This window comes from Branchiostoma lanceolatum, chromosome 3 (assembly GCF_035083965.1).
Source record: "Branchiostoma lanceolatum isolate klBraLanc5 chromosome 3, klBraLanc5.hap2, whole genome shotgun sequence".
Classification (NCBI taxonomy): Eukaryota; Metazoa; Chordata; class Leptocardii; order Amphioxiformes; family Branchiostomatidae; genus Branchiostoma; species Branchiostoma lanceolatum.
The window spans coordinates 8505030-8532576 of NC_089724.1; the positions used below are offsets into that span (position 1 = coordinate 8505030).

The 27547-nt window shown below is 43.0% G+C and overlaps 4 protein-coding genes across 6 annotated transcripts; 2 read left to right on the top strand and 2 right to left on the bottom strand.

The window, feature by feature from the left end:
- On the top strand, nucleotides 1-2037 carry LOC136430024 (noelin-like). The gene is made up of 3 exons (XM_066420248.1): nucleotides 1-134; nucleotides 266-329; nucleotides 724-2037. The coding sequence occupies exons 2-3, from the start codon at nucleotides 266-268 to the stop codon at nucleotides 1590-1592; spliced, it is 933 nt and encodes a 310-aa protein (XP_066276345.1). The 5' UTR covers nucleotides 1-134; the 3' UTR covers nucleotides 1593-2037.
- Nucleotides 2038-4721: 2684 nt separating this feature from the next.
- Nucleotides 4722-7937, top strand: LOC136430023 (olfactomedin-like protein 3A). Its single transcript, XM_066420247.1, has 3 exons — nucleotides 4722-5112; nucleotides 5285-5386; nucleotides 6221-7937. Exons 1-3 carry the CDS (start codon nucleotides 4905-4907, stop codon nucleotides 7084-7086), a joined length of 1176 nt encoding a protein of 391 aa, XP_066276344.1. The 5' UTR covers nucleotides 4722-4904; the 3' UTR covers nucleotides 7087-7937.
- Nucleotides 6798-9430, bottom strand: LOC136430025 (uncharacterized). Of its 3 annotated transcripts, none has more exons than XR_010754838.1 (3): nucleotides 9013-9430; nucleotides 7489-8207; nucleotides 6798-7117 (listed from the first exon to the last, which is right to left on the bottom strand). XR_010754838.1 is itself a non-coding variant. In XM_066420249.1 (2 exons), exons 1-2 carry the CDS (start codon nucleotides 9348-9350, stop codon nucleotides 8051-8053), a joined length of 495 nt encoding a protein of 164 aa, XP_066276346.1. In that variant the 5' UTR covers nucleotides 9351-9430; the 3' UTR covers nucleotides 6798-8050. The 3 variants fall into 3 exon arrangements, 1 of the variants encoding a protein (XP_066276346.1); XR_010754837.1 differs by having other exon boundaries at nucleotides 7170-8207; XM_066420249.1 differs by having other exon boundaries at nucleotides 6798-8207.
- Nucleotides 9431-10721: 1291 nt separating this feature from the next.
- Nucleotides 10722-21484, bottom strand: LOC136430026 (fibropellin-3-like). The gene is made up of 9 exons (XM_066420251.1): nucleotides 21292-21484; nucleotides 16418-16517; nucleotides 15656-15766; nucleotides 14959-15075; nucleotides 14231-14341; nucleotides 13450-13563; nucleotides 12406-12573; nucleotides 11795-12013; nucleotides 10722-11375 (listed from the first exon to the last, which is right to left on the bottom strand). Exons 1-9 carry the CDS (start codon nucleotides 21343-21345, stop codon nucleotides 11326-11328), a joined length of 1044 nt encoding a protein of 347 aa, XP_066276348.1. The 5' UTR covers nucleotides 21346-21484; the 3' UTR covers nucleotides 10722-11325.
- Nucleotides 21485-27547: the final 6063 nt, after the last annotated feature.

A 27547-nucleotide genomic window follows, 5' to 3' on the forward strand; every position in this document is an offset into this window, starting at 1 on the left:
ACAGGTATAAAGGTCCGGTCCTACAGTGAGAAGAAACAGAGCTGTCCAGAGGATTTCAGAGAGAATTCGAAGTTCATACAACGCCGTCCACTTCAGTCTTCAGGCTCGCTACGAAGCCATTCAGACCAGCCGAGGTAACGTACGGTTTATCTGTGCAATAGATTTCTGGTTGTGATGGTTGTGATGGTTCTTTTTTTCACTTTTTGATAGAAAAGGCTTCACACACTAATACTGACATGAATTTATTCTACTTTTCTTTCTATAGATGTTTGTGAAATCTAGTTTCGCCGCCATCTTCGTCGCCGTCACTTTGGCGTCGTCACATTCAGGTGAGTTACATTGGATGTTCCCATGATGTACAATATTGTGGAAGATGTTATACCTCTTTTCAATCATAGCTAAACGTTGAAGTTTATTTCGTGTTTTTTACGTTGCAGATACCCCCATCCAACAATGATATATTCCGACCCATTACATAGAAACAAGCAAATAAACATGCATTAACCTTAGCACACTAAAGTAGCTGTTTGGCACCCGATTCTCTATCAGTTACAAAGTTAGGCAGCAGGGAGAAGGTTAAAGAAACATCGAAAAAGAATAGCGTAGAAAATGACATTGTGACTATGTTTCCAAGCTTTTAATGCTCAGCGACACAGGGTCACTCACCAGATTCCGTGCCACTATGACTTTACTCATTGATGTTTTATATTGAACCTGTTGTAGGCACATCCCTGGCCTGTGAGGGTCCGGTAACGTCTTTCTCCGGAAAACAGACGATTCGAGACGACCTCGGCACCGACGGCGCTCTCCTGCGAGACCAGGACACCTCGTCCCACAACGCCGACAAAGTCTGGTACCTGCCCAGGTACATCGGGAACACCATCGAGGAGTACCGCACGATGGACGACTTCGCTGCGGGGAAGGTCCTGACCACCTACCGCCTGCCTGGGTCGACAGGGAGCGGGGGGATGGCGTGGTGGGGACAGGGTCATGTCGTCTACAACAACGCCCTCTACTTCCAACGATTCCCCGACTGCCTGTCGTATAGTTATGACTGTAGTAACGAGAAGGCGCAGATAGTTAGGTACGACTTTAGTCTCAGGGCCTTTACCTCACTACAGGCGCTCCCGACCGCCCAGCTCTCCCACTGGGCCGCGGGCCCATCTTACGTCTACCTGGCCATCGATGCGGGTAGTGTGTGGGCTATCGGCCTTAACAACGGTGTATTCCAGCTAACTAAGCTAAACGCACACGATCTCAGTGTAGAAGAGATCATAGACACAGAATTCGCCGACCCGTCTTCAAACATGCCTCCGTTTATTTCATGTGGGAAATTCTATAGCACTGTACCCGACCGCGCAGTTCAATACGGCCCATTGGCCTCCCGAACCACACTTATTTTCGATCTAGCCACTAAGCAGAAAGACACGTCGACGCGAGCCTGGTATTGCTTGCCCACTGAAGCTCGACGCTACTTCTCGATCAATTCTCGCGAGAACAAAGTGTACACAGTCGAGTCGAATGCTTTGGTCAGCTATGACGTAACCTTCGGCGGATCATATTTAGCTGACCCTGCTACATGTGCTATTTAATGTGTGTTCATGATGAATAAAAATGATATTCTAACACAATAAGCAGTAATCAATAAACATTAGCTCTGTGGAATTTCGTTCAATAACGTTCATACGGCAACCGAAATTGTTCGATGATACCTTACCTTCTTAAGAATGTATATTTTTGTACTTATAAGATACAATGCAAGATGTACACGTACAATCACAACACATTTTCTAACGGAAAGCAACGCCATGTGAAGCTCTTATAACAGAAAAGATGGTCTTGTCAAGTTCAAAATACATTCTTTGTCTTTAAAAAGTTTGTGTGATGTTGAATTAATGAGTTCGTGGTATCATCTGTATTTTTTGTATTCACTCGAACAAAGATCAGGTATTGAAATACAATATGAATCCGTAAGGTGGCGCTTTTGCATGGTAGCAAACGCCGCACCGTTCTAATAAAGGGATGACAACAAATTTACTTGCCCTCGTTGCCGGCCATGATAAGACCCACTAAAGTTAGGTCCAATAAAAGTACTTACCTTAACTTCAATCTTAAAAACTCTTCTCCACCAGGAAGTCACAAGGGTATTCTTGATAAACATGCAAAGAAAACAGAGGGTTGTACAGCTCAAACTCGCAGAAACGCCACCCGGAAGCAAACAGACCCTATCTCTGAAGCCCAGGTTACACATAGCCGAACATGGCTCCCGAACGCCAGCCGACTCGGTTCGGCGATAGTTCGGGAGCAGTCTGACAAGAATTAGGCCACGCCTATCTTTGGCGCCGAACATGCGCCGAATCTGCCACGAACATGCGCCGAACATATCCCAACCATCTCCTAACCAATACACGGTTTACCACCAACCAAGCCCCGAATGCTTCTAACCTATTCCCAACCCTCCCGACCTCTAGCCGAATCTCTCCTGATTAATTCCCGACCGGTTGCCAACCCTCTCACGAATTGAAATGGACATATTCAGCGCCTTTCAAAAGAGGGGTCATTTTCATATTTTATCAAAATAATCCATTCTTCTATGTTATTAACACCACCAAGAGATCGAATTCGGATAACGGTTAGCTTAAATACGGCTTCAGCTTTTTTCTCTGTTTTTGGTCGTGTGAAGGTCGGGGGTGATTGGTCCACGTTCTAGTAGTAGTCAGTTTGGTTGGGAATGAGTTAGCAGTGATTTGTCTACTTCCTTATTGTGTGTTATATGTAGGTTGGAAACTAGTTTGGAGTAAGTCAGCAGTGGTTCTTGCGCGGTTAAGGTCCTAATTTTGCTGCTGACTTACTCCCGAACACAAACCGAGCACAAGCCGACCGCACCGAACACCAGCCGAACACCAGCCGATCCATTCCAGACCCTCCGTTCAGAGCCGAATGTTTTGAAATTTTCAAAACATTCGGCTGGCACAGCCGAACAGCAGCCGACTCAGCCGAACGCCAGCCGACTCAGCCGAACACCAGCCGACCGAGCTCCTGAATCATTCCCGAATCACTCAAACCATGGTCGGGGGAGAGTCGGGAGGCCATGTTCGGCTATGTGTAACCTGGGCTTGACCTAGTTCCCGGCCATACCCATCCGCATGACCCAACAACTCACATATGTTCTTACGCCACCTAAACTGATGAACTTAATTTTTAACCCTATCTAGACCGGGCTTTTTTGAGACTTCTTGGACCGGGGGGGGGCTCTTTCGACCCCCCCGTCATAACTTCCGAACGGTAAGCTCTATCATCACCAAATTTGCAGGGAGTGATGTTCACGTGAAGTTTTATAATTCCTGTAATTTTGGTGACGTTATGACGTAATATGACGTAATTATGACGTCATCGATGTGATTTTATTGGCTAAATAGGGAATTACCATAATTTCTAAAAATATTAGACAAAATAGTGCGTATTATTGATTCAAAGGTATGCCAAGACATTTGACGTCAGTTGTGACTAAGTTGACGTCAAAATGACGTCGGAGAATGACGTCATGTGTTGTTAGCGACCCCCTTGGATCCGCCATGTTGGATCGGCCATTTTGAAATTGTTAAAAGTACATTTTTTCCATGTATGATCCCAAATAACAATCAAAATAGACTAAAAACATTAATCTGAATGTTCCTGGTTAAGAAAATTCCAGGTTGTGACGAATTTAAAGGCGAAAAAGCCTGTTTATACCGAAAATAATGATTTTGTCCGCCATCTTGGATTTTGAGCGATGACGTAATCAAATTAGCATAATTTATGAATATATAATCATGGCAGATACATTAAATCACATGTGATGTTATACATGTAGGAAACTAGTGTGGTTTAGCAAGAAAACATTGGAAACAACTATGTTTTTATCGAAATTAGTGAAATTTGCATAAAATGCCTCTTCAGAAACCCGTTGCCATGGCAACACGAAAAATGCTAAAGTTATACTTTTATCATAATATTGTTGCCAACTAAATTTTAGGAAAAGTCACCAAGTTTGGTTGTCCTACCATACGTCGTTTGGCAGTTATACGATGTCAAAGTTGGCGCGGGCACTTTTAGCCCCCCCCCGGTCTAGATAGGGTTAACAATTTTCAACTAAAATGGGAAAGCTAAGACCCTACCTGTTCCTTCTAACCAAAAAAGTCTCCAGATTGGGCAAAAAATTTCAAGGAAAAGAAAGGTTTCAAAGATTTTAAGTAGGGACTACAAACAAAGTCTTTGGTATGACTCACGATCTCCCGTTTGCAAAGCGAACACTCTACCCATTAGGAAATTGCACCGGTTGTGGTGTTTGGATTGAGAAAAATTTTATAAGCAGAACCAGAACACTCTCCTCTGGAGTTGACTTACCCTTTAAGTCTACCTTATGATTAGGGGCTGATTGGTTCAAACCATTAATCTACATTATGGTAGCTTCTGAAACGTGTTAAAATTGTTTTCTCCTTGGACATACAATCGGTAGCATAGCATTTCCTCTTGAAGACAATGACCTCAAACAGTAATATAGCATTTCCTCTTGAAGCATTTCCTCATACCTCATAGCATTTCCTCATACCTCATAGCATTTCCTCTTGAAGACAATGACCTCAAACAGCAAGCATCTAACGGGTCCATGCAGACTACACCGATGTTTACAAGTGAAATGCAAACACCATTAGTTTAGAGAGCCTAAACTAAACAGTGTTGAATAACGCTGCAAGTTGTGCGTGAAAGACTTCCTTGTGGACACAATGACTAGGTCAGGTGCAATGACACGTACGTGGCAGGTGTAAGAGTGGTTCACACGGGAAACTTCGTTGTGGATATACGCAACTACATGTAGAGCAGTCACTGCATTTTCTTTACCACCAAGAAACAGTTTTGACGCAATGGCGCACGGTGTTCCCCGTGCGTTAACGGTCGTTATGACGTTTGTGTTCCTGTGCTCTGCTCAGCCGACGGTCAACTTTAAACCACCGCCAGACGACAAATGTGTGTGTAATGTCAACTGTGGGGACAACAGCGCACTGAAATCAGGGCTGGATCAGCTGAGAATCGCCGTCAACCAACTTTCAGAGAAAATGGATAGGTCTGCAGGTGAGCCAGCTCATCTTAGAGACATTTACTTTTTACTGTATTTATATGAAAAGTAACGACGCTAAGAATTAATGTTTACTCTGAACTAGAGAGCGGGTTTACTACATGTTACAATCAGGTAGTAAAATTAATTTGATTTTTTTTTTAATTTTTATGGTGGTTTCTTTGACAGAACCCACACAACAGGATGAGGTGCTGCAGCCGACGACAGAGAGTGTCTCAAACTTTACAACTCGACCAGTTGCCATGACGACAACAATAACACCGTCGCAAGGTACGTTTGTATTAAAGGTTATGGGTACCTCGGTTCGGCATCTGATAATGTCACTCTAAGCTTGCGTTGCAAACGTCTCCGCAGCTTTGAGAAGAGGTGCCTATTGTTGCTAAACTAAAAAAATATTCTTCTCGAGCCCGAATTTAGCCATGTATTACTCTCACAAACATGTATTTTGTATATGCGTCGATGAAGGAGATTAGATATGGAAATAACTAGTATATCTATTATCATGCATGGATCTTGAACCAAATTCGTTGCGTCCGTGCTTGCATGGCCATGCTTGCATAGTCATGCTTGCATAGTCATGCTTGCATAGTTATGCTTGCATGATCATGCTTGATGCTTGCGCGCTCTTGCGGCGCTCTTAGTTTGGGCGCTCTTAGGGCCCTGTTACACTTGTGCGTATATTCAAGTGCGCATGATTTGCGCAGTAGGTTCAAGGAAAGTTTGCGGGGAAGGAATTGTTTTCTGCGTCGACCCACCGATGTGCAGCCTAGTTATCGAACCAAGGAAATGACTTCTTGGGCTGAAAACTCAATCTTGACCAAAAACATGTTGATCCGCAACTCATGCGGACGCGCAAGTGTGAAAGGGGCTTTACAGCGCTAAACTGCGCTCGCTGCGCGCTCTCACGGCGCTCAGCGTGCCCATAACAAACCTTTCAAACACAATTTTCATACAAGTTAACACAAAGTTAACAAATCCTGTTATGTCATTGTGACTTTTTTTTCTCACTTTCATGATCAATGCCAAAAGAATCGTAAGGAAGCTTGTTTATAGGTCGCAACTAATGATTTGCTCACGGAAACTATTGCATTGAATCTTTTGTAGGCCCATCCCTGGCCTGTGAGGGTCCGGTAACGTCTTTCTCTGGTAGACAGACGATCAGAGACGACCTCGGCACCCACGGCGCTCTCCTTCGCGATCATTCCTTCTCACCGGACAACGCCGACAAAGTCTGGTACCTTCCGACACCTTCCGGGAACACCATCGAGGAGTACCGCACGATGGGCGACTTTGCTGCGGGGAAGGTCCTGACCACATACCGCCTGCCCGGGTCGGCAGGCAGCGGTGGAATGGCGTGGTGGGGACAGGGCCATGTAGTCTACAACAACGCCCTCTACTTCCAACGATTCCCCGACTGCCTGTCGTATAGATATGACTGTAGCAACGAAAAGGCGCAGATAGTCAGGTACGACTTTAGTCTCAGGGCTTTTACGGCGCTCCAAGCGCTTCCTACCGCTCAGCTGTCTCACTGGGCCGCGGGCCCGTCTTACGTCTACCTCGCCGTCGATGCGGGTAGTGTGTTGGCTATCGGTGTTAGCAATGATACATTCCAGCTGACTAAGCTTAACGCAAACGACCTTAGTGTAGAAGAGGTCATAGATACAGAATTCACAGACACGTCTTCAAACATGCCTCCGTTTATTGCTTGTGGGAAATTTTATAGTACTATACCTTATCGCATTTTTCAACTCGGCCCACCCTCCCAAACCAATCTTATTCTCGATCTAACCACTAAGCAAAAAGACACTTCTACAAGAGCATGCTATTGCTTAGCTAGTGTAGGTCGACGCTATTTCTCGATCAATTCTCGCGAGAACAAAGTGTACACCGTCGAGTCCAATGCTTTGGTCAGCTATGACGTAACCTTCGGCGGATCATATTTATCTGAGACCGCTACATGTGATGTTTAAGGTGTGTACGCAATTAAACATATTCTAACACCTACGTACATGTTCTGCTTAATGTCTGTTCACAATTAATAATATTCTAGCACCTACATGTACATGTTCTGTTTAATGTGTGTTCACAATCAATCATGTTCTAGCACCTACATGTTCATGTTCTGTTTAATTGTGTTCACAATCAATCATGTTCTAGCACCTACATGTACATGTTCTGTTTAATTGTGTTCACAATCAATCATGTTCTAGCACCTACATGTACATGTTCTGTTTAATTGTGTTCACAATCAATCATGTTCTAGCACCTACATGTTCATGTTCTGTTTAATTGTGTTCACAATCAATCATGTTCTAGCACCTACATGTACATGTTCTGTTTAATTGTGTTCACAATCAATCATGTTCTAGCACCTACATGTTCATGTTCTGTTTAATGTGTGTTCACAATTACTACTAGTAATCATATTATAACACCATAACAAGCAATAGCTCTGTGAATTTTTGTTCAATAACATTCATGTTTGTTTCATACAGCAACCGGAATTGGTTAATAATTATTTCTTATCTTCATTAGAATGTTATAATGTTTTACATAGATGATTAAGTATACAAAGATGATAGTACTGATATATGATATGATTTAGTTTAGTATATTATTTGAATGTATGATTTCCTTTTGAAATACTAATAAAGAAGGGAAAAAAGAAAGATGAATCATATACCTAATGAAAGATGTACAACACAACTGTATGACTGAAAGGAAGCAATGCCATGTGAAGCTCTTATAGCAGAAAAGATGGTCTTGTCAATTTCAAAATACATCTTTGTCTGCAAATAAAGCTTCTATGATATAAAATGAATGAGTTGATTGTATCTTCTGTGTTTCTGGTATTCACTCGCAAAGCTCAGGTAATGAAGTATACTATGGATCCGTAAGGTGGCGCTTTTACTACATTGGCAACGCCGCGCCGTTCTAATACGGGGTACGGCAGCAGCAGTAGTTGGGCCCGCAGTGGTTGGCCCGCCACGAACACCCCTGCACACGCTGGTAATGGTACGTCTTGGTATAGTCCATCTCGGACGTCCGGATGAAGTGGAGTTGGAAGGCGTCAAAGCAGAAAACGTGTGGGCTGAAATAAAACACGATCTAATCATTATAGTAGTGTGTGTGTGTGTGTGTGTGTGTGTGTGTGTGTGTGTGTGTACGTGTGTGCGTGTGTGTGCGTGTGCGTGTGTGTGAGTGCGTGTGTGTGTGTGTGTGTGTGCATGTGTGTGTGTGCGTGTGTGTGCGTGCGTGCGTGCGTGCGTGTGTGTGTGTGTGTGTGTGTGCGTGCGTGCGTGCGTGCGTGTGTGTGCGTGTGTGTGTGCGTGTGTGCGTACGTGCGTGCGTGTGTGTGTGTGTGTGTGTGTGTGTGTGTGTGTGTGTGTGTGTGTGTGTCTGTGTGTGGTTATAGACGGGAGAGAGAATTGGATACCGAGCGATTGAGATGGAAGAGGAGGAAAGAACTAAACAGTACGCAATGATAGAGCCGAGGATAGCCTGGGAAATACACCATCGGGAGCTCCCAGATATCTCAACGGCACTGGGAGTGGTGCCCACCCGCCCAGACAGATTAGCTGGGTTTACGGGCTTGGCTTGAGTAGTTTGCTGCGAAGAGGTGATAACTCTATATGCCGGCTAAGAAGACAGGCTGACAGAAGCGATTCAATATAGCAGACTGGGCCCGGTAAAACAGCCCTAAGCCGACCCGTAGAGACTGGTGACCAGGCTGAGCAGAGGAGAGAATGCGCCAGGGATGAAGGACTACGTTTATGCACGGGGTGGGGATGGGTGGGGGTGCTCCGAGGGGTGGAGGTTAATGATAGATAAAGGGGGTCAGGTGGGGGTAGGGAAAAGAAAAATGTAACCACAATACAAAGTACAACGTCATTTACCGTCGGCTGGAGGTCTGGTCCAACAGGGTGCGCTGGTGTTCCTGACAGACCTGGTCGCAGGTCATCCCGTCCCCGGTAGCGGAGCAGTCCCGCGGCACCGCCCAGATGTAGGCGGACTCGGCCCCGATCACTCCCGAGCACGCCGCCTGGGCGATCACCTGGGAGTAGTCCGGCCTCGGCACGGCGCTAGCGGTGGTCGACCCCGCCGTGAACGAGAAGATACCAAGGAGACCGAGTAGTACCATGTTTGCCTTTTTTTTCAACGGGTCCGCTTTGGTCAAATGGTACCTCAACCGGAGTTGACTCAAATTTTGGCTTTTCGGAGGCACGTATGACATTAGGGATGGAGTAGCTACCAGCTCCTACTAAGGGGTGCAACTGCTGTGACAACGTCAGTAAATTACGTGTCCTGGGGATATTTCTTACCAAACCTGTCTTCAAAGCTAACTACTACATGAACAGGACTTGCGATTGTCTTCTGTCTAGTTCTTTTAGACTTTTCCATGGTCCTTTTCCTTATTTTTCACATTTCGAGTATCCTTCCCTTCAAACATTAAATGTTCGGCCCCATTGCTCTTTCCCGTTAAGGGCAACCCTCCGACGCCCTGTAGCCCTAAACCTTGAATAGCATCAACAGATGTATTTCCCTCCTCGGGCATCTTTCCAGCTAGTACTAATGGACGAAGTCTGCCGTCATTAATCATTTTGGTTATACAAACAAAGTTGACTGCAACTACATTGTAAATGGACGATGTACAAATTGTCGTGTGCAATGGGGAATGGTGCAAATACCCAATATATATATATTTAATAGTGGGGTTATGTGGAAAAACAGCCATACTCCCTATATATAAGATCTGTTTGTCACTTGTCTTAGTGTCCTATGATGTGTAAAAAGACCCCCCCCCCAAAAAAAAATGCAGTAGGAAATGCATTTTTTGTTTATTTCAGAAAAGCAAAGTTCGTTCCTCAAAATCCTGTTTCAGTTTTGTGGCATGTATGCACCGCTATAAAAACTTGGAAAACATATGATGTGTTAATGATAAAACGTGTGATATTCATCACTGTCCGCTGGAACACTTAAAGTAAATACCCGTAAAATGTTTTCCACTGTAGGTGCCAAATTTACCAAATGGCACATTTTTCTTCCCTTACGCACACGTTTCAGTAAGGCATCTGGTAATCATCAGATGATTCCACGTTAGTCATGCCAAGTCTCTGCCATAATAAGGAACAAAAATAAGCTCTGGCTTCTATTTGATGCTTAGATGTGTGTACTTAATGAAGTCGTAATGTCATCGAGTTTATAAAGAGACACGCACGCACAAGCACACATATACTCGCACGCGCGCCGCACACTAGTCACACACACACCACACACACACGTACATGCATACACACACACACTCATACATACAAAAACACACACACACACACACACACACACACACACACACACGCACACACACACACACAGAATAACAGAGAGAAAGAGAGAGAGAGAAAGAGAAAGAGAAAGAAAAGAAGAAAAGGGGAAAGAATGACAGAGAAAAGAAAGACAGAGCGAGACAGAGAGGGGGGTGATCCGGAGGGAGGGTAAGAGACGAGGTATTAACGGTGAATTTTTTTTTCTTACATACTGGCCAATATATTTCGTAGCTGCAGAATAAGAGCAATTCTTCATAGCGTCAAATGATAACACAATAAAACTGATTCAACTCTTTTATTGGAGTCTAATCATTTCCATTTCTGAATTGCTGCCAGCCATCTACGAGACAGTGCAAATATGGTGACCACCGCTCCCAAGAAAACGCTGCGTCTTAAAAACGGCTGCCTCTAGTGCGACCGTACATCGTTACTATGGACTGTGTCTTCGGACTCCTTGTTTCAAATATAGCCTGAGAGGGCTAATGTCAGGTTCACTAAATAAAATAGTCTATCACGCGAGTCCGTTTAAGTTAAGCACAGAACTTGAAGGCACAGCACGCGCCTAATGCTTAGGTCCCAATTGCGCCGGTGCCCGTAGTCCTGGCCGGGCCCAGAAGCCCGAAATTTGTCCCGGTGGAGTGCCTGGTACGGAAGGCGAGACTTCACAGTGTTCGCACGATTAGCTCACGGGGTCTGTGTGTTACCGGGTCCCGCGTTCATTTCAAGTCCGAGTTAAAATGATTTCTGTTCCCGGCCGGGCCCGTTTTTCCAATAGGGACCTAAGCATAAGACGTCAACTTTGAATCAAGTCTACAAATTTTACTGCTGTGATCACTGGAAACACATGACGTCATCAGTGGGTGGCCTTCATCGGGGTTGAGGTCCTCACAGCATCCCCATGAAGTGGAAGGCCTCCGTGGCACGGTAGTAGGTGCCTGGTGGACATAGACGGACATTATATACACCATTAGAAAAACCTGCACAATGTGGATTTATGGAACAAATGAAATCGATTTCGTAACACCCCATTTCCACTAGAGGCTGCGAGCACACCGCGACCACTTGACGGCCAAAGATTTGACAGGTCGCTCTGGGAATTTGATAGGTAAAGAACGAATTTTCATAAAGTTTTGGGTGTTTTTACAGGTTTGCGATAGCAAAACCTATCCTGTTTTTTGTCTATAAATCATACTTTTACATTTTGAATCATATTCCAATTAAAAAACTAAGGGTAACACATATTTAATTTGGGTCTCTGTATGGTGGCCCTGTGATCACCCCCTAGTGGTAAGGGGGCCTAAGAAATCAATTTACTTAGAACTTCTGATATTACAATTGGGCTATCGACACTTACCGAGGCCGTACTTGGGGCAGCAGGTGCCGTCCTGCATGCGGATGGGCCCGAGCAGGTGCCAGACCCGCTGGCCGCTCCTGTTCTGCCGCTCGGCGTAGTCCAGCACGGAGAAGAAGACGTGCTGAAGGGCCAGCCCGTTCTCGGAGTTGATGTCCTGGCCGGTCTCAGTCATGTACCGCAGGGCCTGGAACGCGTGCACGCGGTCTAGCTCCACACGATCTACGTCAGGGAGTGAATCGTCCAAGCACACGGTTAGACATTTCCAGTCCTGCATAAATTGAACGCTTAGTCTAGATAGTCAGTCACTATAAATATATACGAAAACCAAAAAAGGTCCTCTGAGAATGTACCAGAATGCATGCAACATTCGGGACACTAATGTAGGTCTGCATTGCAAGGCAAACTTTGATTCTAATTCTGGATCAGTAAGTCAACCATGATGTTTCTGACTTCAGGAGAGTAGATTCTGCCACAGTCTTACTAATCTAACCCGTAACCTTGAAGTGGCTTTCGGGTGTTTTTCCGAGATGACAATTGAACAGGTAATTCATTGCCAGGAATATGGTCTCTGGCTTTGCACTGAGAAAACACGTTAAAAAGAGGTTCCTTACCGTGCAGGTAGGTCGGGGCCCCAGCGAACCCGGTGAAGTAGGGAGGGTAGCAGAAGACGTCGGCGCAGTAACTCGTGTTTCCGGTGAGCTGTCTGATCCCGGTCCCGTCCAGCCACTTCAGAGACCAGGTGTCCGGACAGGTGAATAAGGACGGCGGGTCCTGGCAACCTTTGGACGGGGAGGTTTACGTCATTGAGGCAAGATTTATACACACGTTGTCGGAGTCGACTCGGAGCTTTGGGCTGTTCAAGTGGAGATTTCCTACTAGAAAACGCTATTTGAGTGGCAAAGGGTTCCTCTTGCACAGTCCTGAGTCGACCCAGAGTCGACTCAACAATGCGTGTGTAAATCGGGCCTAAACCTTAGTAGATTACTGGGATGTGCCTGGAGCACATACGCGTTCAATAACATATGACAAGACGTGCACTGTTACCATTGCCAAGAAAGTTGTTTCCTGTGGCGGGTGTGTGTGTGTGTGTGTGTGTGTGTGTGTGTGTGTGTGTGTGTGTGTGTGTGTGTGTGTGTGTGTGTGTGTGTGTGTGTATGTGTGTGTGTGTGTGTGTGTGTTTTGTGTGTTTCTGTGTGTCTGCGTGTGTGTGTGTCTTTGTGCGTGTGTGTATGTGTGTTCCTGTGTGTGTGTGTGTCTGTCTGTGTGTGTAAGATTCTGTGTGTCTTTGTTTTTTAACACGACAACTCAAGAATGCCTTTGAAGATTGTCTTAACATTTTGTATGTGGTTAGAACTTAAAGAGACCTCGAAATGATTAGAAATTGTGCCCCCAGTGGCTCGTTAAGATATATCGTGTTCTGGACATGCTGTGGTCGAGAGTTTTTAGTAGCTATTTGGGCCGAGAGTAAGTGATGTAGGTATAGCTCCTCCCAACGGCATTTCTTGAACTGCAGGGTGAGGCTATGTTTCAGAAGAAGAGTAAGGGGTTGACTGATCGTCATGGTTTGTGTTTGTTATGTTATGTTACCCTGTATCTTCACCTATACGTACTTATCCTATTTGTACGAGTTTTTGAGTAAAACGAAAATTGCTTACCGAATTGACAGAAGTCGCCTGTCCATCCGGGCTGACACGTACAGATGTAACCGTCTTGCGTTTCCCCACAGACGCCGCCATTCAGACATGGATTACTCATGCAGCTGGCTGAAACTGAACATGCGTGAGGCGCTGTGATGTATTGTCAGTGAAAAGTGACATAGGGTCAACGATATCAAGGAAAGAGGATAGATGTGACGCCAGTCAACATCTACTTTCAAATTGCGAGATAGCCCTGGACTGGATGAGAATGTGATATGAATATGAATTAAATTAATTAATCAATTAATTAATTAACCAATTCATTAATGTTGTCTCTCTTTCTTTTCTACTTTCGTTGAGAGGGTAAATGAAAGCATACTGGGGTTCTTCGAAGCTGGCTTTTGAATTCTCATTCGCGTAGCATAAAACATCAGCGAATAAGTGGTGAAAGTCATTATTTAGATTAACAGTTAAGTAATTCTTTTCTTTCTACAAATGTGTTCCAACGTGTTTTTACCAGGAAAATTTGGGAGAACCTAGGGTATGGATCAGGCAGAGCCATGCATGAGTGTACGCCTATAATTTTTATTTAGTGGTTTGGCTTTCAGCACGCACTATCCTGTGGCTGTTACAAAGGGCTTGCCCCGCTGACAAAGACAAGACTTTATACAATGGAATTTTGATAAGGACAGCATAGCGAGCTTTAACATTATTCTAAGTACATGCTCATAAAAGCTATTTTATATTACATATTATATGAATAAAAATAACGTTAGTGTACGCTAGTTTCGGATCTTACGTTCGCAGTTCTTCCCGCTCCAGCCGAAGGGACAGACGCAGATGAAGCCGCTATCCATCTTCATACAGTTGCCGCCGTTCTGACAGGGGTTGTTCTCACAAGCGTCTACTTCTGCGCCAGTGGATATTATGATAGGATTAGGTGTCGTTATTTTTACGTCACATTATGAAATAGAGTATAATTATTCGCTTAAGCCACTATCTGACAGGACCCGTGACACGTTGGCGACCTCGCTGCAACGACCAGGCGATTCGACAGACCACTCAATGAATTTCTAGCGTGGGTGCCAGCCTCCGTATTAATCGCTGGCTCAATAGTTTTTTTCTTGTTAGCAAGCTCAATCTTTTCACTTGCTAGCAAGTGAAAAAAATGAGCCAGCAGTTACTACGGGGAATGGCACCAAGGCTACGAATGTCAGCGACAAAAACGAAGCTTTTAACGCTTTGTGTGTTTTGTTGTCTTTTTAGTCATACTTTGTGAGTTTTGCAAGAAATTTCCATTATAAATTCTAGGGTAACACAAGTCCATATTAGGACGCAGCGAGGGTGCCAACGTGTCGCGGGTCCAGTGAGATAGGGGCTTTAGACCCTGAGATATATTGAATGAGAAATGCGAACGCTGAAAAGTCTAGAGGCTCGTTTGTTGGTGGCTGATATTGATTAATAAAGCAAAACTGTTAACCACGATGATAATCGTATTTCAAATACACAAGAACTAGAAATATTTACCCTTATCCTGACAGATGACGCCGTGCCATCCCTCAGGACACATGCAGGTGTAACTGTTCTGGGCCACCATGCAGAGGCCGCCGTTCTGACATGGGAAGCTCGCACAGGGGTCTGGTTCTGAAGGTAGAAAAAAAGTAGTTCCAAAATCATCGATATCATTCAAACCAGACTGTGTGTCTTTATTTAGAAACAAATATCAGCAACAAAGCAAAAGCATATGTTTAATCCACACTATGGATTCTGACATCAACTGTTAAGTTGATAGCCATAAGAATAAAACCTCATCATTAAATTTAATGACTATTTTGTACATTACTCCACAAAAGCCAACACCTTATTGAATGTGCCGCATTGTTTAGCAACGAGGATAGGCCTGATTGGTTGTGAGGCATATTTCAGAAACCAAGGACAGGAATTATAGATTGTGAGACATTGGTCTGCACCAAGGACAGGAATTATAGATTGTGAGACATTGGTCAGCACCAATGACAAGAGTGATTAATTGTGAGGTATCGGTCAGCACCAAGGACAGGAATAATTTATTGTGATTTATGATTCAGAACCAAGGACAGGGCTGTTTGTGTATGTGGAGGTTGTTTAGCATGAAAGTTTGGCCTGTTAGATTGTGAGAAAGATGTTCAGTGTCAAGGAAAGAGAGACGCACAAATGCAAATATCTATGCTAAATGAAAGCCTACCATCGCAAGCGTTTCCCTGCCAGCCAGGCAGACATGCGCACTTGTAACCTATGTCGTCATCGGTGCAGACGCCGCCGTTTTGACATGGACTACTCCAACAGTGATCAGGCTCTGAAACAGACAGTGCATTAATATTGATATGCCTCACAACCTGTACAGCATTCTTATCTTTAACACTGATTTAATCATTCATTATTCATTATGATTTTATTAATGCAATTGTAATCAAGTTGTCACAGTTAAGATGAATTGCTTGTATTACAAGTTGATATTGTAGCAAATTAACAACAAAGGTACCATGGTAGAGACGTTCTCCTACTCGAAAGCTTCACCAGCGCCTCATACCATTTACCTCGGGGAGGCTATGTTAAATTGGGCTGAGGTTCTCACTCATTGTGGCCGACAGCTGGATAGTGGCCAAAAGTAGGAACGTCAGCCCAGTTTAGCATGCTTATTGTGTAGTTTTAGTCCTAAAACATCTTGTGATGAGTTTTTTTTATAACCTCAGCCCGGTTTAGCTGAGCCAACCCTAGCCTCTTCAGCGGCCTTACACGAGCGCTGGCGTTTATTGTTGGGGGGAGGACTGATTCGCGATTTTCAACATTAGGCCAGTTTCTTATGCCGGAAAGGTCGTTTCTTCGCCCGCAACGCTCGTGGAAGGCTACGAAGGAGGCTAAGCCAAGCCCACCCCGACCCCCCAAAGTATAGGCCACGGACGAGGCTCTGCGCAGGAAAATGGATAAGTATGATAACGTTTCTAACCATTACAGTCCTTCCCTTGCCATCCAGGTAGACAGGTGCACATATAGCCATCCAAGACTTCACTGCAAGTCCCACCGTTCAAACATGGATTATTCATACACTGAAAGTGTCAATGACAAAAAATCAATCGATTATTTTGAATGTGGTTGATATTTTTATTACGAGAGAGAATTAAGTGGAAACAAAAGAAGCCGTCTGTAGGCTCAAAGTGGTAAAGCAAAAAACACCCTCCATCTTAAGTTTGTAATTCCACTTTTCCCATTTCAACAATTGCTAATATTATCAATGTGCAAGCATTTAGGTGAAAACTTTTTACACCTGATGAACAAGCATGTTTTACTCTTAAACATGATATCAATTAATTTTATGATAATTAATTTCTAATTTTTTCTTCCTGCAGGAAGCCCTGCAGATTCTGCAGGAATTCCTGCAGAAAGAATTAATCCTGCAGGAATTTCTGCAGGAAATGCAATTTTTCCTGCAGGGAGGAACACAAATTCCTGCAGGAAGAATTATTCCTGCAGGAGAACATGATTTTCCTGCAGGGGAGATACATGCATTCCTGCAGGAAAAATTATTCCTGCAGGAGAACATGATTTCCTGCAGGAATTCCTACAGGGAGAAACTTACAGGAAATCAGGGTTCTCCTGCAGGAAAATGTTATCCTGCAGGAATTCCTGCAGAAATAATTTTTCCTGCAGGTTTCTCTGCAGGAATAATTCAGAAGAAATCTGATTTCATGCAGGAGGGACATCATATTTACAGACATTTTAGAAGGCTCATAAAGAAGCCATTGTGTAAATCTGCTCAGCAAGTTGAAGGTAGTCCTCAAGCTCAGAAAAGAAACTCGTAGAGCTGAGGGAGCGGAAGAAGATTGGAAAAGACTGAATGCAGCTGCAGGACGTCTCCACGACTGTTACAGTAGATGCAGAAACCAGTAAATGATGATCATGTGTATGTGGAAACCCTGTCTTTTTATTTCACAGAATTACTGTTTACAAACCAGGCATTATTTAAGGCTCTGTGTAGGGTAGATATTTTTTTATGTTCAGTTTGCATTTGCAGAAGTTAAACATATTTCATATTGTTTTGCTGTGTTTTCTTCTTTTTCCCTTCCAAACAAGGTCAACGACCTTGACCAGACGGCTGTCACCATGGTTACTGGTAAAGTAGCAGATACCCAGTGGTGTTCGATTACATTATGAACAAAGTGCTGGATGGGGCTGGTCACCATACATATGAATATGTTTGAGTAAGAATAAACAGAGTAGTAGTTTGTGAGCTATAGCCAAGTGTATGGTGGACCAGGTGAACATTATGTATTTGCTTGTTACCTTTCTAGTCATGACTTATTTCCGGTAACGTTAACGTAACTTCTGATAAACCAGTGTCACTTCCTTTTATACATCCTCCCCGGACTAGACTGAATACAAAAGAAACCAAGAAATTAACCTGTCATAAACCTATCATCACAGAACGCTTCAAATAGAAGCTTTGAACCTATAACAATAAGACTTAAATGTTGAGTATATTGGACCAGCCTGTTGTGTTATCACCTCGTACTTCCTAACACTGATTTGCGCCACATGCAAGTTCTTTGCTAAACAGGTTCTTGCAAAATGATGTGAACGTGAAGATTGGATATCACCTTATCTACTGCAGAAACTACGAAACGTGAATTAAAAGCCGGTACCACATAACGTTAATGCCAGGTATGATTATCAAAACGTTTCTCAAAAATATTGGTACCCAAAAAAATCTTTAAAAAACAGCATGAAAAAAAACACGAAAAAATCCGAAAGCTAAAACCTGCTATTGTCGGCAAACGTTAACAATGTCCACCATTTGGTTGTGGGGGGCGGCAACTTCTTCTCACTGTATGAGGAACACTTCATTTCACTGAAATGAGAGCAAGTAACAAAAAGGACGGGAAAGGGACCTATATTGGCGGCGGGAAATACTATTAAGGTTTTAGTATACTATTCTGTGTGCAGCTGCTTGTTTGCATGGGGCATAAAAACGTACCCAGAAATGACCTACAGTAGTGGTTTACACGTCCTGACTTTGGAAAACATTTTGGTGTTGTGAAGTAACGTCCCACCGGTACAGCCAAATGACTGGAGGTAACCCCCAGTGGTAATGCCATTCTTAACCCTGATTGGTTGCAGCTGCCGTTGTTAGGCCGTCCCACAAGATAGAAGGCGGTACTGCCACACCCCGCGCACGTGAACAGGGCATGACCGCTCCGAGCTTGAGTATGCTACATTTCAGCTTGAGTATGCTACATTTCAGCAAGTTGGGAATCCTTGCTGGCATTATTAGTAATGTAAGACAAAGAAGTAAATGTTGTGCATTTCTTTCTTTTTTGTACGACGTTGATGGTTTGTGTTCAACGTTGGCCGACACCAAGCTTTAAATATAATAGTTAATTGTTTAAAGGGAGAAATTAATCGGCGGCCATGTGATCGTAGCACAGTCTTTCAAATCATGGACCAGGAGGCCTTCTAGTTTGAACGTGGAGAAAAAGAAGTTAGCCTGACCAACTCACGCTCCTTCCGACCCGCCCGACAGACTGCCCCCTGAAAACTTGATATCAAAACCCATAAGTTGGCAAAACTGGTCTTCCAAATATGGTTAATATACGTCAACGTCATGAGCCGTCCCTCGAAAGTACGGCTCTGCCTGGAGAAGGTTGTTATGTGTCTGTCAGTCTCTACGCAGTCATGGACGCCTTTGATCTGCAAAGTTTTGCCGGCGATGGGCATGGTCAACCTGCTAAAGTGTGATCTCTTTCTTTCCCCCATCTTTTGCGTTTGAAAAAATTGTGGCACGATGTTCATATTGTTCCAGATATTTTCTGGGCCGGGATTTTAGAACCGAAGTTGTGATCCTGTACGCACCAAACCCGTCTTCCACTTGCGGTCATTTTTAGGTTTTCACTCGAGTGAAAGTAACGCCGTAACACCCTTTTTTCCCTGGGTGCCTTAGGTCAGAAAAAAATATGTTATCGCCATCGCCGGCAAAACTTTGCAGATCAAAGGCTTCCATGACTGCGTAGAGACTGACAGACACATAACAACCTTCTCCAGGCAGAGCCGGCTTTGCTGTTTTTTAAAGATTTTTTTGAGTACCAATATTTTTGAGAAACGTTTTGATAATCATACCTGGCATTAACGTTATGTGGTACCGGCTTTTAATTCACGTTTCGTAGTTTCTGCAGTAGATAAGGTGATATCCAATCTTCACGTTCACATCATTTTGCAAGAACCTGTTTAGCAAAGAACTTGCATGTGGCGCAAATCAGTGTTAGGAAGTACGAGGTGATAACACAACAGGCTGGTCCAATATACTCAACATTTAAGTCTTATTGTTATAGGTTCAAAGCTTCTATTTGAAGCGTTCTGTGATGATAGGTTTATGACAGGTTAATTTCTTGGTTTCTTTTGTATTCAGTCTAGTCCGGGGAGGATGTATAAAAGGAAGTGACACTGGTTTATCAGAAGTTACGTTAACGTTACCGGAAATAAGTCATGACTAGAAAGGTAACAAGCAAATACATAATGTTCACCTGGTCCACCATACACTTGGCTATAGCTCACAAACTACTACTCTGTTTATTCTTACTCAAACATATTCATATGTATGGTGACCAGCCCCATCCAGCACTTTGTTCATAATGTAATCGAACACCACTGGGTATCTGCTACTTTACCAGTAACCATGGTGACAGCCGTCTGGTCAAGGTCGTTGACCTTGTTTGGAAGGGAAAAAGAAGAAAACACAGCAAAACAATATGAAATATGTTTAACTTCTGCAAATGCAAACTGAACAACAACAAAAATACCTACTCTACACACAGAGCCTTAAATAATGCCTGGTTTGTAAACAGTAATTATGTGAAATAAAAAGAAAGGGTTTCCACATACACATGATCATCATTTACTGGTTTCTGCATCTACTGTAACAGTGGTGGAGACGTCCTGCAGCTGCATTCAGTCTTTTCCAATCTTCTTCCGCTCCCTCAGCTCTACGAGTTTCTTTTCTGAGCTTGAGGACTACCTTCAACTTGCTGAGCAGATTTACACAATGGCTTCTTTATGAGCCTTCTAAAATGTCTGTAAATATGATGTCCCTCCTGCATGAAATCAGATTTCTTCTGAATTATTCCTGCAGAGAAACCTGCAGGCAAAATTATTTCTGCAGGAATTCCTGCAGGATAACGTTTTCCTGCAGGAGAACCCTGATTTCCTGTAAGTTTCTCCCTGTAGGAATTCCTGCAGGAAATCATGTTCTCCTGCAGGAATAATTCTTCCTGCAGGAATGCATGTATCTCCCCTGCAGGAAAATCATGTTCTCCTGCAGGAATAATTCTTCCTGCAGGAATTTGTGTTCCTCCCTGCAGGAAAAATTGTATTTCCTGCAGAAATTCCTGCAGGATTAATTCTTTCTGCAGGAATTCCTGCAGAATCTGCAGGGCTTCCTGCAGGAAGAAAAAATTAGAAATTAATTATCATAAAATTAATTGATGTCATGTTTAAGAGTAAAACATGCTTGTTCATCAGGTGTAAAAAGTTTTCACCTAAATGCTTGCACATTGATAATATTAGCAATTGTTGAAATGGGAAAAGTGGAATTACAAACTTAAGATGGAGGGTGTTAAAAGGAGCTAGACACCCCCTACCAGTATCTAAAAAAGTTCAAAGACATGAAATGAAAACAAACTAAAGGAAAGAAGGATATCTTGTGAGATTGGGAATGAAATTGAGATGAATGTACTACTAATATAGAAACGTGGATAGATTGAACTAATATTTCTAGCAGACAGGCTCAGAATTTGTTCTATTGAAAAAGTGGATAGATCAGCAAATTCTTACGATTTTTTTCCCCTGGCTGGGTGCACAGGATACTTTGGCCTTGTGATTGCACATTTTCTTCGCCTGGTCCCAGTACAGTCCATCCGGGCACTTCAGTGTGAAGGCGCGCCCTGCCAGACACAGGTGATAGGTGGCGCAGTCTGCCGTGTCCCCGTAGAATTTCCCCTCCGGCAGATTGGAACAGTCGAAGGCTGCCAAGTAAAATAGGTTACATGTTGTTTCGCTACATTGTCAGTTCGCCACATGGCAAGTCGTTTCGCCACAAGTTGTTTCGCTAAATTGTCAGTTTGCTAGCTACATGGCAAGTCGTTTCGCCGCAAGTTGTTTCGCTAAATTGTCAGTTCGCTACATGGCAAGTCGTTTCGCGCACAATTCGCTACATGACACAAGTTGTTTCGCTAACTTGTCAGTTCGCTACATGGCAAGTCGTTTCGCCACAAGTTGTTTCGCTAAATTGTCAGTTCGCTATATGGCACAAGTCGTTTCGCTACATGGCACAAGTTGTTTCGCTAAATTGTCAGTTCGCTACACATGGCAAGTTCTTTCGCTACATGGCACAGGTTGCTTCTCTACATGGCACAACTTGTTTCGCTAAATTGTCAGTTTGCTACATGACACAAGTTGTTTCGCTAAATTGTCAGTTCGCTACACATGACAAGTCGTTTCGCTACATGGCACAGGTTGCTTCTCTACATGGCACAAGTTGTTTCGCTAAGTTGTCAGTTCGCTACACATGGCAAGTTCTTTCGCTACATGGCACAGGTTGCTTCTCTACATGGCACAACTTGTTTCGCTAAATTGTCAGTTCGCTACATGACACAAGATGTTTCGCTAAATTGTCAGTTCGCTACACATGACAAGTTGTTTCGCTACATGGCACAAGTTGCTTCTCTACATGGCACAAGTTGTTTCGCTAAATTGTCAGTTCGCTATATGGCACAAGTCGTTTCGCTACATGACACAAGTTGTTTCGCTAAATTGCCAGTTCGCTACACATGGCAAGTTGTTTTGCTACATGGCACAAGATGTTTCGCTACATGACACAAGCCGTTTCGCTACATTTGAATGTTATTTCCCTAGATAGACAAATACGATTACAAATCGTATTCCTGCAATCATGTTCGTATTTGTAACGTAACATGACCTAATTACGTGCGGGAGAAGTTAACGTCCGGTGTGGGTCATGTCCACATGTCGAGGTGTATTATGCCAAAGCCTGTTCTCATGAGCAATAAAGAACGTCATAAATATGATCCTTAGCCATCTCTCTCTTTTATACAAAACAATGAAAAAGGTGTCCGTCCAGCGACATAACAGAATAAACTCCTTAACCAGTAACAACAAGTTGCACCGAATCGTCGTGCATTGTCGAGTTTTAGAAAGGTTTGATACAACCTAGCGACCCCCGGACTGGAGGTTAATTTCTGCACGGCAAAACATTATAGCCATGTGTTTATCACGTGGACGCCACGTGCCGCGCATCTCGTTGAAATTTACAGATCAAAATTGTTTTGTTCCATCGCGTCAAGCAAGTGGCGGGTCAAACATAATGACTTTACTATCATTTGTCTGTAGACCACTTTGGATAGTTACTGTGCATTTTTTAATGGTCTATGTTCTTCAAGCATAGCGCCAGAAGGGAAAAGGCTGAGGTGTACGATAATGGGTTACGCTAGCACAATTTTACATCATATACATCACTATAGATACATGCTCGCACGGCGTTAAACAGGCGGAGAAAAACTTACAGGCCATGCATTTTCTTTTAGAATAGCTGATATTTCTGCCCATGGGTTTAACATTTGGCTCTGTCCACGCGGTTTTGAGATAAGTACGTTTTGAATAAATTGGACGTTAACTGGTCACGTTACGTTAGATGTCAATGAAAGAAATCATGACATCTGTCTTAGTTAGCTATTCGTATGTCACGACAGAGCAAATGTTACTAGCGTACCTTGCTATTCCCATGTACTTGTTGAATGAAGCTCGTTTGTTCTTTCAGACCCTACAGTGCCTAGTCTTACATAGGGCAGCAAGTTTCCTTGCTGTTTCAGTGGCAGGGTATATTGTTTTTGCTAGCCCTTCCCCATGCTCGTGGCAACTTCTTGAACATCTGACCCCCATCTTTACGTCCCTTCCGAAAGACGGTGCAGCCCCAACCGAGATGTCCTGACTCCGTGATTTGAGCCGGGGTCTCCCAGCTTCCAACTAATTGGAATAAAGATCTCAACTTTGAGTTTTCTACCAGTTGAGCCATAGGGGCATCATTACTTGCCCTTTCTGAATAGAGAGACGAACAATTAAAAAGTAACATATATTTCTAAAAAAATGCGTAGATAAAATATTACGAAAGTTCATTCACCCCAAAAGCAGACCTAAGAGACTAATAAGTCTGGTGTGTCATGGTGTGTGTTCTAAAAGGTAATAACCAAACACCACCCTGTAAGCTAACAACGTTATGCAAACATGCTATTTGTGGATGACTAAATGTGATCACAACGTCATTCGTTATAGGTGAAGGCCGCAAAGCCAGGGTTGACGACAAAGTAACACAGCACATCGCCGCATTCCAACAAAAGAAAACATTATCATCAATCACTCATTATCAGTATCTTATCTTAATTGAAATATCCCTCTGACGTAGAAAACGGATTTTAGAGTCAAAATCGTTCAGCAACAACAGTATGGCACCCTGACCCAAATTTTCTGCTATGTTTACGCAGCTTGCCGTGATTCGGTCGCCAGGATGACGAATTTGCAGCTGTGCTCAGTGCACACCACCCACTGGGCAACGAAAACCTGTTTCTGTCATTCTTTTGTACTTAATTGGCTATTCAATCTTTTCTGTAGTGGCATGTGTAGTCCTCTGTATCAAGATAGGTCAGGTTTTATTTGCATCTGGAGTATTTGCTGCTTGTGATGATTCTGTCACTGTTTAACAGCAATTATAACATACCAGAAGAAACAAGGAGTTGTCGTGTAGCTGTTGTTAATCACTCCGAATCAAATGCAGTAAAGGATATGACGTCATAACAAATCAACCCTTGTATGTGATAAATTTCACGTAGAGGATTTTATCTTTTATAGAAATTAATAAAAGTACTTGAAAAAATGTTTCTGGCAATGTTGTTGTTCCCTTCCGCTAAACTCGTTTTGCATTTTTTAGACTTAGGGAAAGTTTGATGAACTTCAGTTTTAATTAAGGGAGGTATCAAACAATGGCATTCTTGACTGTCGGTGATCCTTGATTGATGAACTTGCGGCATTGTACCACTAAATACGCAATTCTCCATCATGTTGACTTAACGCTGTCGTAAAAGAAGTTTCGCAACCACACGCATTATCTAAACCAATCAATCGTAAGCTTCTTACGCGTGGCAAAATTCCATCCGACAGTTATGTACGAAGAATCAACGCGTTTGAAATGAACTGTTATCGCAGACTGCTACGAGTCCACTGGACATCACACACCACAAACAAAGAAGTCAAGAAACGCATCCACACTCTGCAAGGCCCACTTGACAGTTTCTTGTCCTTAGTTAAGAAGAAAAAACTGCAGTGGTTCGGGCATGTGTCTAGGGCGAAAGGCACACTTTCACACACAATTCTTCAGGGAAAAGCGGAGGGTGCACGGCCGCGAGTGAGTGAGTTATGTACACAATGTGCCTAGAGATATTTCACAGTTTTGGAAACAAGCTCTTTGTTTTGTTTGTGTGATATCGCAGTTGACGATAGTCTATTAACTAGAAACAATAGCATTACGGAAACTCACAAGAAAAAAAAGAGAGAGTGTCTGTGAAAAACAGAGGCAAAGCTGTGATTGGTCCGAGGACATTTCATTTTGATTGAGACTGATAGGAATCTGTCAAGTTCACCAATTTTCATCTGAATTATGATATCAATAAATTGTGTTCACTTTTTCACCAATATGGTGAAATGGAGTTTACTTTCAAGTTCAAGTTTACGTTTTTGTTCACCACATAATCAAACAGTTGTGTTCCTGCCAAACATATAGTCTGCATTGTTTCTGGTGACCTGTGTGTATTTCAGCGAGGAATCCGCATAGCATTAAACTGTTTTGGGCATGCACGCCAAAAACACAAGTTTTCTTCTTAAAGTTGATAGGTACGGTGTCTGGCAGCGCAGAAGTGTACTTCAGGGCGTATCCCCGCCCTTTTCAAGACATTCATAACGATACGTAATGGACGAATCCGACGTATGGACATTACTCTTTTTTTAGATGTGTGACCTGGGCTTCATTCGATACAAAAGTAAAGTCCTCCTCAAACGTAGGACTGACCGGTGGCCAAAGATCGCCCCAAACTTATGATCCATAAATAGAATTGTTGACAATTGTAACAATTGACCAAAGCTAACAAAGCTGGACTCCAGGCCACAAGAACAAGACACCGAAGATCAAAGTGCATGAGCGTACCTGACGTGTCTTCGATGACGCGGCCGGGCACCACCGCGAAGGTTACGACGAGCAGGAGAATCGAGTACAACATGGTCACGGCTGGGGGGAAAAGCGAACGCATTAGAATCAAATAATGATGTATACTTTAACCTTCATTTAACATGAATCCGCCTGCTTACATAGATTCGCCGCTTTGAAAAACAGTGGGTTTCAGAGATTTCTAGTGTATGCACAGTTTAGATATACAGGAGTGCATCATACTGGGGGACGTTGGGTTGGAGATCTGTCTGGACGTATCTTTTCGGCTGCAGGGTGGCGGAATTATGTAACCTGGTACCATGGTGGAATTATGTGAGTAGATGTTACAAGTATAACGATACATAGTGAATGTATTGAGCCAAAAATGAAGAAGACGAATAAAGAAGAAGAAGAAGAAAAGCCGAAGCCCAACTCCTCCGGGCATTGAAGACGTCTTTTTACAGAACAAAACTGTATGTTTGAATTTAAGGTTGAAAGAAAACTTACATCGATAAGTTTAGTTACGTTGCTAGTCGTTAGCAATGCGAATGACGATAAATTTCGCACTGAAACAGTTGCAATGAGATGGATTCAAGGATGCAATCTTTTTTTTGGACGTGAACGAAAAAAAGCTGAATCTAGAATCTTATAAAAGAAATAAAATCGTAGATTTAGAACAAAAGCTACTTCATTGCAAGACAGACTTTCAGAATGAAACTATCAAAATGACCATAAAAGAAAGGCACTGATTCAAAGTCGTTTAGAGTAATGCTGATTTACCTTTGGTTTAGAGTCACTGAGGTCTTGTCCTTGTCACTGTTGAAAACGTCGTTGCTTCTCTGGGCCCGGAGATGGCGAAGTAAGGCGGATGGATGAAGGGCGCGGCATTTATAGGCTGCTATAACCCACAATACAACGTACCAAGTTTGCCCTGAAGTCACTACGTTTCTTAGGAACAAGACAATGTAGGAATTTCCCATTTTTACTAGAAATTTGCACAATCTATTAATCAACGTGTCTCGGACATACTCGATAGGCAGCTTTAATGCCGCCGGTTGCCTTTTTAAAGCTTTACTTGGCGAAAGAGTACAATGGCGTAACAAAGACTACATAGTTTATAACCCTCTCATTTCATCTTTTTGACATCAGTCCCGCACACACATACGGAAAAGTTAATTTGTGTAAGCATGTTTCAAGAAGAGAGAAGAGATTTAGATGGAATGTAACAGAATGTTCCTTTTCTTGTACTTCAAATACATGTATGTTACCAAATACATTTAGCCAATGCTAGGCATGAATAATAAAGTTCATTGTCGTAAAGTAATGAATTTATTCTATATTACTCAGCAGAAGTAACGGTGATTTTTAGAATCCTTAGTTAAACAAAAATAGCTGAACCGTTATTTAAACCTGGCCGCAGCTAAAGGAAACACCACAGTACACTCCAAGAACTCAATTTCGATTGCCTTCAATTTTCTTTAACACTGTTTATTAACATTGATTACAATATCAAAATAACAAGATAGCTTCACTGAATCTGAGTATTCTGCGTCAGAACAAGTGTCTTACGAGACAAGAAAAAAAACGAAACCAAGAGCTTAGGAGGTTCGAAAAAAGTATCACCAGAAGGAGGGGAAAGAAATGGTTGACACAAGGAGGGGAAACTAACTAAGCCACGGAAGCATTTCACACCACGCCCTCTAATTCTCTTTGATCCGGTTGTCGCTCCTTACAAGCCTATCTTTATTCTGTGATGTTGTCCACGTGCATGACTGCAATACCTTTAGTACATCTCACACGATTAGAAATCAATAAATCATG